Source organism: Serinus canaria, chromosome 1A (genome assembly GCF_022539315.1).
Source record: "Serinus canaria isolate serCan28SL12 chromosome 1A, serCan2020, whole genome shotgun sequence".
Lineage (NCBI taxonomy): Eukaryota > Metazoa > Chordata > Aves > Passeriformes > Fringillidae > Serinus > Serinus canaria.
This window is the reverse complement of record NC_066314.1, coordinates 7,078,673-7,093,342: the sequence shown is the minus strand read 5'-3', so window position 1 is coordinate 7,093,342 and position 14,670 is coordinate 7,078,673. Positions and strand designations below refer to the sequence as shown.

Genomic DNA, 14,670 nt, shown 5'->3' with positions numbered 1-14,670 from the left:
TTTCTGCATGGACCCACCAGTTCTGCAGAGCCTGCACAGAAAGTCTGAGATGCTGAGCTTGCTCAAGACTCTCTGCTTGGCACAGCATAACTCATATTCATGGATTTCTGCATAGGGAATCTCACATAGAAATACAGGGAACTCAACACCTAGAGAATCAACTTTTTGCTTTAGATATCAAAGGTGAGCAGGAGTGGATTTTTTTCTATTTTTCAGTTTATTTTTAGGCATGGTGATTTCTAATACTCTTAACTTCAACTAGGGTTGGAAGTTGAAAATCTAGTTTATAATTTCCAAATTAGACATGCTTATATATTCTGGTGATGGGCATGCTGCAAACGCCATGGTTATTGCTATCTTACAGTATCAGCTACTAGGAAAATTAACTCTATCCCAGCTAAAACCAGGACAAGTTGTTAGGTTTAACCAGCACTTTGAGATCCTGTGATGGAAGAGTCTTGATCCATTTGCATGATCCTCTGCAAGTGTGTACATGGCCCATTGAAAGTCCCCAGAGTGTAATCATTATTGCACAAAAGACAGAAATAAAGCTACTTGTCCCTTGCAATTTGCATGTACTTTATTGCTGAGACCACAGAGAATATCTGCCCAGCTTTCCTGTCATGGAGGAAAGAGCACTTGATTATTTCTGGTAGTGGGAAATTATATAAGATTGTCAGTTCCAATTGCTGTAGGGCCACCCCAAGTACAGTCTGTCATCCTGGGTAAATACACCAGCTTGGGAATGGAAAAATTTGCCCAGCCTGCAAAACAGTCCAGATGTGTCCTGGCTGGAGGCAGGGACAGACCTCCTCAGAGGCTTTGTCTCACGTTTTTCTGTCTCCAGCTATTACAGCTGCATTTCCACAGACTTTCCTGTGTCATCCCTGGGAAGACAGCTGGCCATGTCTTTTTAGGCCCAGTAAAAGCAAAATTCCTCATGATCTCCACAGGAGCAGGAACACCTTCTGAGCCTTCATCAGTCTTTGTTGCTTTATCTTATCTGAGAGTTTGACAGAAATACAGGCTCAGTCTAAACTTATTTGAGGGCTGTGGCAATTTTAGCAATGGCTTCATTAGCTGAATGAGGCTCTCTGTGTCAGACATGACTCTAGAGGAGTCAAATGGGAAGGAATTCTGGTATCATTACTTGCAGCACCTCAAGGCTTTGGCCTTTCAGAGGATGCCAGTGATGTGTTGCTGGGTCTGTTAAAATGTTCTGCATTACAACCCTGAGCCCACCTGTAAATGTATGTTTGAGGATCTGATTTCCCCAGAAAAGTGCCATGGAATGCTAGGCACTGTATATCTGTATTTTACATAGGATGTGTATCCTTTCCATAGATCCTGTGTCCTACAGGATCAAACTGACACATAGGCTCAGAGATCTTGGTGCCTGCTTCCCTGTGCCAGTGCCAGGGGTACAGTTTGTGTTACTACAATGATGTAAGATCACTATAATGAGATGAGAAGGCAAGCAAAGGCACATAAAAATGGCAAGATCTGGGGAGAAGGTGGCCAGAAAACTACAATCCAACCATAACTATAATTTTCTGACCTAATCTTATGACACCTTGATGTTCTAGAGATCAATATTGAATTTTATCTGAAGATGAACTTCACTTAGTATCTACTATCTGCAAGTTCAAATGGTGTCAGTAAGGAAGTCAGAGTTATTTTCTCTGTTCTACCAGACCAGAACCTGAGGCAAAATGACTTATTTCAGGTTGCCCAGAGAGTCAGTAGTGGAGGCAAGATGAGAAGCTTGGTCCTAAGTCCTAGCAGAGAGAGTGCAGAACAGCTTTTCAGAGCCCAGACTACAGGCAGGGATAAAATCAGCCTCGAAAAAAGTTATCAAACTAAATTCTCCTTTTGGAAGGTAAATTAAATCCCCCCTTTTTTTCCCCCCCTCCAGCCTGGGGAATGGGCATGTTTTGGATCCAACTGTGTGACATTAATCACTATATGGAATATTTGAGCCAAAGCTCACCCACTGGGGGCCAACTATTAACATATGGGATTTATCTGTCTACTTCTTCCATAAAGATGCAGTGTGCTGGATAATTAAACTTCTGAGTGCCAGCATGGAGTGTAGTTTGTTTTTTCCACTGCTCTTTATGATTCGATCCAGAACCATTTCCTTTCACTGTATGCTCAGAAGGGGAGGAAGCAAAGGTGGCATCCTGATCTTCATTATTAATACACAGGAAAACTTGGAGGAAATCCCTTTCATGCCCCTGGCTTTGTGTAAAGAAAACCCTGCAAGCTCTGAAGTCATATTGTTCAGCTCCTATATATATATGTTCATCTATGTGCATAGCAGATGTTTCTTCAAATACTTAACTGACGTTTCTGCAGAATTATGGTATGGAAAAACATTCATAGCAACCTGCATTCCCGTTGATTTACTTCTATTAAATTAAAAATCTAGGGAAAAAGTGACATTTAAAGTGGCTATAGAGGAATAAAGAAAACCACAGTCTCCTGTGATTAGTCAGTGCTTCCCCAAATTATATGGAATAAAAATCCTGGTGTACAGGCAGCACTCAACTCCTGTTTGCAAAGGGGAGCAGGACACAGGGAGGCATTTTGCCACTCTGGGTGAAGAAATTACACAAAGCTAAAGAAATTCTGAAGAAGGCATCTAGCTGAAGCTGGTCAGGTGCTGCCACCAGAAGCACTTCCAAAGCAATCAGTCCAGTTCTAATACAGACATTCAGGGTAGGAGGCACAAATCTCTCTCTGAGGGTACCCACCTCTTGCCCAGCCTTCATGACCTGCTTAGACGAGATGTCTGCTTGCAGACAGCCAGAACTAAGCAAGGGAATCCCATAGCAGCTGACTCCACTTGTGTCTGCCCTTGTAAAATACTCCACTTTGTTTCTGCTACAGTAAAATTGTTATTACTATTAAGGTTATAATGTGGTCACACTCAAAGGCCAGGTATGATGCAGGCACAGCATAAAATGCAATTCCCTGCTTCACACAGAGGAATTTAAATTAAAGGATGATTTTGCTTTTAATTCTGCAGTTTAACTAAAAAAATTACAAACCAACAGGCAAGTAAAATACATAATACTTGATTAATGAGATGTCAAAATGCCAAAGTACATATTACAAATGTCCTGTGATGATCATATGATAGAATATCCATGCACTTTTGGCTATAATATTAACAAGAAGGGAATTTTTTCTTATTAAGTATTTCCAGTAAATCATTCTGTCTAAAGTGCAGCCAGTTTATTAATTTTTTTAAAATTCCAATACACTGCTTTTAATTGAAAATAAAATGGTAATGTTTTACATTTATATATTATTTTTCATCTAGAAAGATCCCTGAAGCTTTTTTGAGTGCTTTCTAGAGTTACAGTACCCACAGTGCTGGGGGGAGAAGGCTTGTCACAAGTAAAATGCAGTTGTGGCCAGATTTCTTCATCACGTGAACCATGGACTGTAATTTTCCTGTGGTCAAAAGGCAAAAGGCACATACAAAGTGCCTTGAAGAAAGAATAGGAATTCCAGGAATCTGAGTGGCTCACACATGGGATACAGTGCTGACCACTGATGTGTTCCTCTCTCAGGGGCTGCAGCTGAGCTGGACTGACTCATTCCCCTGCCAGGGGCCTGAGGTACCAGGCAGCTTCTGCACCAAAGCCAGGCAGGTGATGACTCAAATTATCCCTTAAATTGCTCGTGAGGTGGTTGACTCAGAGCTATCATTTGACCACTGTCTTTCATGAGGAATTAAGACAACAGCATAACAGGTTGATCTCAGCCACTGCTGGTCTTCAGGTGTGTCCTTGGTGGGTCCTTTCAACTTTTTGCCCTTTACAAATCTTCTCCTTTCTTGCTTCTGTCCAGCAATATTTTTCAGGTCTGGATACGGCCATAGCAGCTTAGGGGCTGCACAGCATTACAGTAATTTCACAAAGCACAAGATAATTCTGTATGTGTGTGGACTTTGCTAAATCTGCACCTGCCAGTGATGCTCCATAACCACACACTAAAACTGAATGTGACTCAGGAACAAAACATCATGAAAAAAGCCCGTGCTCCTTTGACAAGCCATGGCAAGAGACCCAGAGTTTTTTTGGTAATTTTGCCTCAGAAAAGTGTTACATTCCATTTAAAGGTGTGGATGTGCAGGATCTGCTGGGAAGACCATACATATCACAACAAAATAGCTGTCTGAGCTGAGGAAGGGTTGGGAAACACTGAGGTAATGTGTCAGATTTCAGAGCAGGGACAACTGTCTGTGCAGTGTCTAAGGCAACAGAGATAAAAAAATCTTGATCAGGGCTACTACAAAATGTCTTTATAAATAAAAACAAATTGTTAATGCTTGCATACAGAAATGCTATGGAGAGGTCTGTAAGGTCAAGAATGCAAAAGATAGGGAAATCCAGCATTCTGCTGGTCTTGCAGTTAATTTTATTTTGTTGCTATTTGCAATTTTCTGGCCATAAACTATTTCCTCCTCCCATGCTTCAGACAGAGGGTTGCTCACAGACCAGGGAACTAATCAATATTTATACTGCCTCATTCATCCAGACACATCATTTTACCATATTTATTTTAAAAGAATCAATTTTTATGAGGTTTTCTCCATACAGTGTCCATGAGCACCACACACAGAACAACCATATCTCACAACATTCCTGTAAAGGAAAGAGTGCTGGGGAATGAGGCTGCCCATCACCAGGGCTGACACTGTGAACATGGACAACACAAATAGCTGGCCAGATTGGCATGTCACAAAGGACTTTTGGAGGAGCATTTACTAATTTTTAACACTTCATCTGTTCACAGGACAGCTCTAATTGTGTATGCAGGTGCTTGGCAGCGGGCTTGAATTGAACCAGATGTGCCAATGGCCACTGATGCCCTGGCTTTCATCTATTTCCTAGGTTTCAACCCAGCTGCCGTTTATTCCTAGTGGAAGAACAGCTGCACACAAAGACCTGAGCAGTCTTTTAGTACACACCAGCACTCCGGATTTCAGTTCTTCCTCGCAGAAAACTTGTTTCTCCAACTGGCTCACTGCCCTTTCCATCCTGGGGCAGAGGGTTATTTGGGATAAATTCGGTGGAAATAGCACCATCTACTGAGCACCCAACACTCCTCTCGCTGGGACCTCTGGCTGGGGGTTTTGCTGGGGAAGGGTCGGTCTCCACAGCCCAAGGGATCCTGAAGGTTTAGGCCCTCAAATTACTCCCCAGATCAGGCTGAAGCTTTCCATCCCTGAGGTGACTCCAGTTGCTGTGCTGTGATTCAAGTCATCTGTTTTGAAGAAACGCAAAATAATCCCACAAAAGAAATCTATTTAATCCCAGTGTGTACCCCAGTGCAAACATACATTTCATCCCCAAATGTCTTTGCCTGGGTTCATTCCGAAGTCTGTGCACGCTATGCCCCGATTCTTTCTCATGTCCCCATGGTGTAATGCTGGCTCGGAGACAGATTTTGGGTACATTCAATACGTGCTGGCTGGCCATGACCTCCTGACCTTTAATTTGAATGGGGACCTTAATTCCTACAGAATAAATGGTGAGAGCATCCACAGGGACTGAGCTCCTGGATACGGTAAGGAACCACTGGGAAAGTTACAGGCTAGGAAATTCCTTTCCATGGAAGCAGAGGTGTCTCCCGAAGGCGAGCCCCGGCAGGAGTTTGAGAACACCCCTGGCTGCCCCACGCGCGTTGTCCCTCCCGGGGCGGCGCTGAGCCCGTGGAGCCCGGCCCAGGCCGCCACACAGGCCCAGTTTTCCCCCCTTTTTCCTCGGGATTTCCCCCCAGCCATCCCCGCCACCCCGAATTTTTCCACGCCTGACAACAAAGGAGGCGGCGGGGCGGCCGCGGCGGTGACTCAGCGCCGGGCCCGCCCCCGGCCCGCCCCACCGCTCCCCTCAGGCGCGGCCGGGCCGGCTCTGCGCGTGTGGCGGGGCCGGGCGGACACTCGGCAGGCATCGGGCGGGCAGGCGGGCGGGCGGGCAGGCAGCGGCTGCTCCTCTCCGTCCCTCCTCGGCTCACCCTGCCCTCGTCCCCCGCGCTGCCGGGCGGGCAGAGCCGCCCCGCCGAGGTAGGTTCTGTGTCTGCTCCGTACACAAAGGCGCTGGCGCGGAGCGACGGGATATCCCAGCCCAGGGCGGGCTGAGGGACGGCGGCCCCCGGGAAAGAGAGGCGGGAGCGGCGGGTCCCGGCTGGGGGGGCACCCGCGCCTTCCTTCGTGAAGGGAAACGCGGGGAGTTCGTCGTGGCTTTGCATAAATTAGAGGGGGAGCAAGCAGGAGGGTGCCCGTGTTGTGCGGGGCTCCCGCCGCCCCCGTGGGTGTCCCCGGCTCGCCGGGGCCGTGCAGCCGGTGGTTGTTCGGTGTGTCCGTGGGATGTTCGGGTGTTCTTGGGGGAAGCTGTGATCCCTGGGTGACTCTTGCGGCCGTGGGAGCGCCCCCATCGAACCGCGGGATCCCTGGGTGCAGGACTGGCGGAGTGGGTGGTGGTGGTCGGGAAGACGAGTTGGAAAAGCAAATAAAAATGAAAAATGTTTTTTCCCTATACGTGGTGGTCTGTAAAATGAGCATTCAGAGCAGCTGAAGTTCTGCTGCGGACACTGGATGTCTTCTTACAGATCTTTAAACCAAGTAGAAGCTGGGAGTGGGACAAGCCCTGAGGAGTTCTTCTCCTGTGCTCCCACCAGTCCCACCTGGGTCTGTCAGACTTTTCCTCAAGAACCCTGGAAATTCAGATGTCCAGGTTTTCCTGGGCATTGGGTTGAAAGGCTGCGAAGCTGGTCAGGGAAATGCACCGAGAAATTCGTTGGGGGGGGGGTGCATAAGGGGAAGGGGTGCAGTACGGGAGCTCAGTGTGCCCGAACTACTTGTTTGCTTCAACCACTGATTTTTTTCATAGCTTAATGATTTCTGGCATAAATCGATACTATGCAAATGTGGTGTACGGCCGTGGCTGGCGTTGGAGCAGAGTCTGGCCCTGTAAGCCCGGGACATGCTTCTGGCAAACCCGAGAGAGTGGCAGCAATGTGAACGAGAATTCACATGGCCAAACCAAAATGTAACAAAAGGAGGAAAAGAAGTTTTTTGTGTAAGCACAGTGTGGTCGCAGGGTATAGTTTGTGGGGGTATTGTTGAATAACTCTGGAGCTGCTCAGTGTTGTGGTTTGTCAGTGTGTGCTGAGTACTGTAGCACCAGTCAGGACAGTCAACTTCCCTTGACTTGGCAGAGGAGGGTGGAAGGATGTTGCTGAAAATGAGAAAGATTGCTTGTGGATCGGGTAGGCAATTTGGGAGGCATTTAAACTGTCTTTAATTTCCTTGTGATATGAACAGGACACTGGGAAACTTGCTTTATTGATGGATGTTTTCCTATGAACAGACAGTGTGTGCTATGAATATGATGGCTGCTTGTTTGGTGTCAGGGATATTTACTTAGGGACAGTAAACATTTGCTGAGCTTTGTTGTAAAGAACCAGAAATTCCCTATATCTTCTGAAAGAAAGCCTTTTTTGTCTTAGTGCAACTGTGGGCCAATTTCATGCTTGGTGTAGTTCCACTGATGATGGTGGAGTTTTGCCAGGGACGGTTTTGGCAGGTGAAATGTCACTTCTGTGTCCATAATGCTCAAGAGTAGTGTCACTATATTGTCTTCAGCACTTAAGTATTGTTAATTAAAATGGCAAGCTCATGTTCCTGAAAGTTAGAAGTGGGAGAATCATCTCATCAGGTCCTCACGATACTTTCCCACTTGCTTTCTCCTTTCTGCTTCAGGTCTCATATCCCTTAATTTATTCTCTTCCTGCTTTTTCAGTCTTAGCATCTTTTTTCTCTCTTCAAAATTAAGAAGTTTTTCTGCAGTCCAGTTCACCTCCAAGCATTTAAAGGTTTTGAGACTGTCGACCCGTGCACCATCCCTGCACGACTGGGTAAGTGAGGAGCTCCGTGGCAGCTGCAGTTGGGAGATCTTTCTTGTACTCTCCTTCACCATCTGATTTGTGTGTTGCCTCTGGTCAGTGCATTTGCTGAAGTGGCAGATTGTTTGTCAGAGTCGCACAGTGGAACAGCCTGGCTTGATACAGAGTGATAGACTGGGCTGGGGGTGGGGGAGTCTCTCAATTTTTACACAGCTGCCCATACTCTGGGCATTGAGAAACTGGTTTTTAGAACATTCCTTCATGTCTTCAGTAAGGACAGGGAAATTACCTAAAAATTTGGGCAGAGGGAAAAATGAGGAAAGAGAGAAGGAAATAATCATGTTTGCTAGCTGTGGGAAGAAGAGTGGAACTGTTTAACAAGTAATTGGCTCTAACAGAGCTTTGGCTCTATCAAAGTTTCAAAGAAAATATTTTATTGAATAAAGCTATGTTATCTTTGTATGTGGTTAACAGTATTAAATACATGTGGCCAGCTCTTAATCTGCTCTGGGACTGTGGTAGTTGTAAACAGAGCCGGTTTCAGTGCTCAGCTTCTGCTGAGCCGTTTTGTGTCTGACGTCTCTGTGCTGTACAACTTTGGATCTATTTGCATCTCATAAGAACCCAAAGAGAGCATGTCTGACACAGCTCAGGGCTGATACCCTTCTGACACAGTATCAAAGAGCAAGATAGATGCATGGTCTCATTGTGAAGGGGAAGAAAATGCTTAATGCTTCTTCAACTCAGTTATTGGTCTAAAGTTTGCTCTGGTTTGGCCAGACCTGGCGTGTTTTTCACTGTCAGTGAAGTATGGTTTGCAGCACAACATAAGGTTGCAAAGAGCCTGCAACTCTTCTGTGTTTACTTAAAAGGCATGTAAGTCAGGCTTTTGATGTTTTGTTTTGACATAAAACAGTGGAAAGATTCAGATGTGGAAAGAGAATAGTTTCACATGCTAACCTGAACATAAAGCTGCAAATTTGATAGGAAAAACATACTTTTACAAGAAAGATAAATTATCTGTTTAGAACTACATTTATCAGTGATACTTGCACTTCCCATGTCTTGCATGCTCTTGCCAGGCTTATCTCTTGGAATGCTTCATTTATACTAATCCTTCTAAAACCATGCTGAAGTGGAATACCCTGTGTTCCCATTGTGGGGAAGATACCTTCCCTTTGCAGACGGGGAATAGGATCACAAGCAAAAAAAAGAGTTGTCAGTGACCACACAGGAACTGTGTAGCGGTGGAAGAAGTTGAACTCGTGTGTACTGAGCTGTTGGCTAGTGTTGAAATTAAAGTACTGCCCCTGCCAGAAGGAGTGGGAGAAGAGAAGAGGCACAGCCCAAAAGGCACAGTGTGAAAACTGGTTGAGTTACCTGGCTGTGATGTACTCAGTGGTTGACTGCTCTTCCATCACAGCCATGCTCATCTTTGTTAGACTGTGGAAAACAGAAGGATTTTGTAGTGATAAATGCTTAAACAAAGAGGGTAACACATGCAGGAGAGAAGAGAAAAAGGAAAGGGGCCTTCTCCTTTCTCTACTTCAGTGGGTGCTGTTTTTACACAGGGGTCTCTGGCTGGGTCTTTGGGGAGGTCCTGCATCTGTCCCACTGTGCAGTTGTGTGTGAGCAGGAGGAGACTTTGCAGAGCCAGGAGGGTCAAGGCAAGGCCAGACTGCCTTTCTGTGACCCCAGCAGCTGGGAAGGTGGTTTGAGTGCAGATCCCCACCCTGAGAGACCAGGCTTGCGTGGTTTTTTAAAAAACTGTTTTCTAAAGGGGTGGCTGCTCTTCATTGTGATATGCACAGACACTCACGTAGCTGCTCTTCTCACCTGGCTGCTTTTCTGCTTTGGCTTGTTGGTGTGAAGGGCTGTGGGTTTTGCATGACATCAGGGAGTGGCCTGTGGCAGTTCTCCTGTGGCAGAAGTTTTACACCGGGTTAAGTAAGCAGGGAGCACTTTTTTGCAGGTGTCTGCAAAAAGAGGAAGGATGTGGTCTTTTCTTCCCTTTTCCGTGTAACTCAAAGCACTGAAGCTTATCTGCTACCTCTGTGCTCTGTCACTTTGGGAAAACTGAAGTAATGCTTTTCCTTACAGTGCTGTGTTTGGTGCTTCATGGTTATAATGGTCAGTCCTGTTTGTCACTTCAGTTTCAAAACAACTTTTGTGCTGACAGCCTTCTTCTTGTGCTTAGACCAGTGCTGTAAGTTTTGTGCAATGAAGGGTGGGACTCTCATAGGTGGGAGAACAGGGTTTCTAAGCTGTGTCTATAAAAGACTAAGTTGCAAAGATTTTGGAGCATTTGGGGTAGTGCTGTCTGCTGGCCTGTGTCACATTTTAAAAACTTTTGAAATCAGTATTTCCTCCATGGGTTTAGCCTGGGTGTGTAGCTGAAAGGGTTTTGTGATGATTTGGTGCAGTTTGCTTGTAGCATAGATCTAGTCTGCAGTGGAGTTTACTGAGTCTTTAGCAGGTATTCAGCTTGCTTAGCTGGGACAAGAATCCTAGTTTTATGATATCAGAAGGGAGCACAAATGCAATAACCTTTGCCTTGTTTAGCTTTATTTATCCTAGAAGAAAAACTCCTGGATTTGCTTACATTTTTAAAATGTCTTTGACATCATGAAGGCAGAAGGTTGCCTTTTGTACACATACATGCTCCTCATCAAGAAAGAAACAGTGCAGTCATTTAGGAACAGTGGGACAAATCCCTTTCATTGAGATGAGCTCAATTTCTTTATTTTTACATTTTTATGGCAATTTTTGGCAGCATGTATGCTTTCACGATGAACTGTAAAACCTCTGTGCTGTCTTTTAGCAAATCTCAGCATTTGCATTTACAGCCTCTCTGTGTGAGCTGCATTAGAGTCCTGTAGAGAACTTGTGATGACAAAGCATGAAAAGTGCTGCTGCTATGAGGGGTATTTTAATATCCTGCAGAACAGCCTTGTTGCTTGTGGGATAGATCTTGTGTTTTACCTTGAACTGGGAATTACTTTGCTTTCTTGTAAGCTGCAGAGCTGAAACCCAGGAATGCTTCTGAAGGAAAAACTGCCTTCATGTTTGGCTTCACTTGAAGCAGTCCCTCTGCTTTGTAGTGTAGTATATTTTAGGCAGGAGAAACTCAGTCTTGAAAGTGTTACTCTATAAAAGGGAACTCATTTTGGGCTTCTTTTCTTTACTTGATTATTTGGAGTTCTCCTGTGCCCCTTGGAGGATGTCCAGTTCATTGTGCTTCTGCTCACTGGTGGTAAGTGCCGCACCAGATCAGCAGTGTCTGCCCTGAAGGGGAGGCAAGCACTGCCCATCAAAGGTATTTCAATAGTCATGGCATTCAGTGGGCTGGTGAGAGGAGGATGATGATGGCAAATAATAGAACAATTCCTTTCATTCCTTGCCTGTGCAGTGAGTGGGCATTTGTCAGACCTCATGTACATACACAGGCTTTTTTTTGTTCTGGTGCTAATAATAAATAGACTTCACAGCTCCGAGTGGCCAGGACTACGTGGCGAGAAGTGGGTCAAGACCATTCGTGTGTGCATAACTGCATTCCTAATCTAGGCCAGTGCCTGTGCTGGATGCTTCTAAACAAGCTGAAAAGATTTCAGAGAAGCTGGAGTTTATGCTGTCAGCTGGGTGAAGTGCACCTCTAGCTGACTGGAGCACTTAAGGACAGTGCTTGGAGTGAATGGTCTGGAATAGCTTTGCATGTTAGAAGGGCCACAGAGGTACAGCTTTACTGTTTAGTACCTCTGAAGAGTGAGGAGTTTAAGGCCAAGTAAACTTTCTTCTTCCTGGCAGGATGACTTGCTGAGCAGCCCTTTGAAGGTGTGCACTGCTCTGCTGTTTGACTGAAATATGTCTCTGCTACCTCAGTTTCTTCTGAAGTGTCACTTGGAGCAAAGATGACTTGCTGAATGTCTCATTGCATTGCTGCCACATCCTTCAGACTTGATGCAATGGTTGAGCTCCTTGGTGCCCTTCAAGGAAGAGTGGGTGCCTGGCCTCACCCTCAGATGCAGTTTGGGGCTTGGCTGCTCATAGAAGAAGAAAACCAATTTTCATCTAAAGCCACTGGGATTTGTTGAGTTTACTTTTGGAGAGAATAGGGAGGAGGAGTTTGATTGGGTTATGATTTCTTTTATGGTTCTGTGCTTAAGAGGTTTTTTTTTCATCCTAGAGCTTTTTGAGGTTACTTATCCTTGAAGAAGATCTATGACATATCAGGCAAGCTGTAATACACTTGTTTAACTCTCATAATACCCGGCACATCACTGCTGCTCCCTGAAAAAGTCTGTCAGAAATTTATACACAAGTCTGGATAGGACTGGAGGAAAGGATAGGGAAAGAATCCTGGTAGTTTTGCTATTTTCATTGTCTGGGATTGTATCTGTATTGATTTGGTATCTAAAAGTAAACCAGTTGTTTCTTCCAAGCTTCAAGTACATTTGAGATCATCCCTGTCTAACATGCAGAAGCAAAAAAGTGCTGGGGGTTGTACCCAGGGTGTTGAGGATGTGGGCAGTGGGCTTTGCCACGTGAGGAGGTGACCTTTGGAAGGTGAGTGTGGCTTGCCTTGGCACTGTTCCACCATTCTCCTGTGTCCTTTGTCATAGTGAGCAGCCCGTGACACGGTACCTGATCAGAAGTGCTCAGGCACAGGGAGTCTGGTGTGTTCTGGAAGGGAGCCCTGGCTGTGCAAGGCTTGTCCTGCAAGTGGTTTGTTACCACAGATGGCAACTGTGGGAGCCAGTGACTCTCCAAAGGTAGTGTTAGTCTGCTCATTACTCTATTTATCTGTTTGTTCTTTCAAGTACAAGAAGGCGGAGCAAGTCATAAACTTCTTACACAAAATATGAGCAAATATATTTTTCCTTTTTTAAAGAATACATTGGAAGCAAACTTTGGAATTCAAGAAAATAATGTCTCTGAAGAGCAGAAAGCATTTATCTCTTGGTGTGAAACTAAATCCTGCTGAAAAGATTTAAAAAATGTTTTCTGAAGTATAGCAGCTAGAAAGCCAACCTTGAAGCTTGTCATGAAGATTGGAGTTTGTGAATGTGCCTGTGAGTCTTAGGTGGAGGATTTAGTTTAAAAGGTCAAAGCAGTGTTACAGATGCCACTGTATCAAAATTCTTTTTTGGGGAAGCTCCAGTCTGAGTTCTTGGGCCTGTCTTGCTTTGTCTGCAGTTAATGACTGATTCATCTGGGCATAAAGAGGGAGAGGCTAGAGGCATCACCTGGCCATGTTATATTCTACATCCTTTTCCTAATTGGGCAAAAGTGCAGTACCTTCAAAGTTTCCTCTATAAATCTAACTTGCTGCATGTGCAATGATTGCTTTGCTTTTGGTTTGTTGGTTGGGGTCTTTTTCAGTGTAGTATGTAAGCAAAATAAAATAAATTCCCTTGCTTGAGGATCTGAGGACAAGTTAGCACATGAAGTTAGAAAGTGTGCCAACTATTGTTTTGTTTTCCAGTGGCCTGAGGGTCCTTCCCACCTATCTGTTGTAAAGTCTCTGCCCTGATGAACTTACAGTTTAAGTAAGGAAGAGTGTGTGAGTGGATATTAGAGACAAAAAGGTGAAGCATGTTGGTGTGAGGGTTGAAGTGAAAAAAAATTTTCTTGCAATGAATACAGCTGCTTTGATGGAGAGACAGATTTTTACTGAAACTTCCACTGCAGCATTGTGTATCTGTATAAAGCTACTTCATTGGTCATGTTTATTGCACTACAGGAAAAAATTTTAGCACTGTAAGCTGTTCCAGAGGGTTCTATACAATTTTCAGCTAGTTAGGGCTAGCTAACTAGCCTCTACTTTTTCTCTGTAGAAGCACTAAAAAAGTATCTTCTCGACCTTGGTACCTATTTCCAGGTAACTAATAGGATCAACAGATCCAAGACAATGTGTTCCTTTAGCTAAATGTAATCCATTTGTCAGCTTCAGCCAAAAATACTGCAGGGAGGAGAAACACTGGTCTATATAGTAAATCTAATTTTCAGAAAAAGCAGGGCTTAATACAAGTTAGGCCAGTACTTTTCTTCTAGAAAATTTCCAAAACTCTGTGACTTTAATTGTGCAATTTTAGAGCAGATGACTAAAACTGGGAGCCAGCTCAAAAAGCAGTCAGAGTCAGTGATACTGTGATACCTTTTTAAAGGAACTGGGAGAAGAACTTCAGGATGGGGAAGGATCTAAGTCCTGGTAGGCTTGTGTGTTGTGGCAGTGGGCCATATGGATACCTAAGTAACTAAATTTTTTGCTCAAATTGTAATTCCTGTGTCTGTCTAGTCTTTTCCTAATCCACTGCCATGATTTCCTGTGGCTAAGTAGTTCTTTCTTCTCCCAAAGCTGTCCCAGAGTTGCTAGCACGGGATGACTCTGGGCAGCAGCTGCCAGGGAGAGCTCATGTTCCTGTGGTGCTGAGGCTGAGGTGCCCTCAGTGTGTGATGTACAACAGCTTTGCCCCAGAAGGATGCCCAGGTTTACATTGCTGTGCCAATTAAGATCTCAGTGTCTGGTGTACAAAGTTCTTAATTGCTGAAGCATCCTCATATCAGCTTTTAGCAAAGTTGTTTTCCAAAGCATTTTAGTTTTCATTCCCCACCACAAAATTAGGAAAGACAAAGGTGACTGGTTGCTGGAGAACAAGTGATGTCACCTGTTCTACTCTCCTGTGGATTTTTTTTGTATTCATGGAAGACTTTGTTTTGATGCTTAATTCTTTTGGCTGACAGTATCTGGTG

At 44.7% G+C, this 14,670-nt stretch overlaps 1 protein-coding gene across 2 annotated transcripts in view; it reads left to right on the top strand.

Annotated features, from left to right (window-relative positions):
* The first annotated feature begins 5,590 nt into the window (after window positions 1-5,590).
* The window catches only part of FAM107B (family with sequence similarity 107 member B), a 59,324-nt gene continuing 50,244 nt past the window's right edge, over window positions 5,591-14,670 (top strand). Inside the window, exons 1-2 of one of the 2 annotated variants that reach the window (XM_050986632.1) lie at window positions 5,591-6,079; window positions 7,818-7,932. In XM_050986632.1, the coding sequence (XP_050842589.1) occupies window positions 5,628-6,079; window positions 7,818-7,932 (567 nt within the window). In that variant the 5' untranslated portion in view covers window positions 5,591-5,627. The remainder of the gene's footprint in view (window positions 6,080-7,817; window positions 7,933-14,670) is intronic. The other variant, XM_018910349.3, reaches the window with a different exon arrangement.